The sequence below is a fragment of the Nestor notabilis genome, unplaced genomic scaffold (assembly GCF_000696875.1).
Source record: "Nestor notabilis isolate BGI_N333 unplaced genomic scaffold, ASM69687v1 scaffold21398, whole genome shotgun sequence".
Taxonomy (NCBI): Eukaryota; Metazoa; Chordata; class Aves; order Psittaciformes; family Psittacidae; genus Nestor; species Nestor notabilis.
In genome coordinates, this window is record NW_009941739.1 from 3,726 (window position 1) to 4,768 (window position 1,043).

Here is a 1,043-nt window from a genome sequence, read left to right on the forward strand (position 1 = left end):
CCGTGCAGTGCTCATGGCCAGGTCGGACGCATGGGCTTGGAGCAAGTGGAAGGTGTCCCATGGCTTTAGATGAGCTTTAAGCCCCTTTCCAACCCAACCCATTCCATGCTGCTTCTCTGAATCCTCAAAGGAGGCAGCCAAAGCTTCCAGGAGCCAGGACACGGCTCATCCCTCCAGGAACCCCAGCAGGAACCAGCTCTTGGGCCGAGATCCTCTGTCTCCATAGGAATGAGGCCTGAGCCCCTGTTGTGAGGCCCTTGGAGAGGCAGGAGACAAGCAGCAGGACCCCAGCACGCACGAGGAGGGTCTTACCTGCGTGACGATGGCATCGAGGCCACTCTGTCCCCACGCATAGTCCCCAGGGTTGGAATGCAGCATCCCGCTCCTGCGGACAGGAGCGGAGGGTAAAAGGAGCCCCACCCCAAAGCCGAGGGGTGCACAACCCGCCACGCTGGGAAACCAGAGCTGCCCAGGCCCCAGGTGACTGGTTTGCACTGGTGTGAGCCAAGCCCCATGTGCTACTCACCAGGAGAAAGGGTGTTGGGAGCCAGGAAGTGCTGAATTTGCAAAGAAGCCTGCAAAGATCTGCTGGATTATGCTGGAGAGGGATGGGATGGGATGGGAAGAGGAGGCAAGGAACAAGGTGAGCATCAACCCCACGGCAGCAACAGCCCAGCAGGAAGAGGCAGGAACCCCCCAAATCCTGCACAACACAAGCCCAAAGCAGGCCCAGCACGAGGGGAGGAGGGATGAGGGCTCAGCCCAGCATTCCCAGTGGCTCTGGAACAGGCAGATCCCCTTTTTCCCCTACATGCAGCTCCCATTCCAACCCAGGGGGATGAGGGCAGAGCACGCGCCGGGCAAACCTATGGGTCACCCGGGAGAGGCAGGACCCTGCTTTCTCCCCCCAGATCCCACTTTTCTCCCCTTAAATCCCACCTTTTCCCATCGATGGCCCAGGGAGATGCTTCCCAGGCACTTACCCCTCGATAGCAGGAGACCTGTCGGGCCGGGAGCTGCCTCGGGCCCGGTACCTCCGTGCC

At 60.7% G+C, this 1,043-nt stretch overlaps 1 protein-coding gene across 1 annotated transcript in view; it reads right to left on the reverse strand.

Annotated features, from left to right (window-relative positions):
* Nucleotides 1–1,043, reverse strand: part of RNF115 (ring finger protein 115) — a gene marked incomplete at its 5' end in the record, with an annotated part of 5,152 nt that overhangs the window by 2,686 nt on the left and 1,423 nt on the right. Inside the window, 3 exons of the mRNA XM_010021044.1 lie at nt 313–385; nt 527–598; nt 984–1,043. The exon at nt 984–1,043 is cut by the window's right edge and continues 143 nt beyond it. Of these exons, the coding sequence (XP_010019346.1) occupies nt 313–385; nt 527–598; nt 984–1,043 (205 nt within the window). The remainder of the gene's footprint in view (nt 1–312; nt 386–526; nt 599–983) is intronic.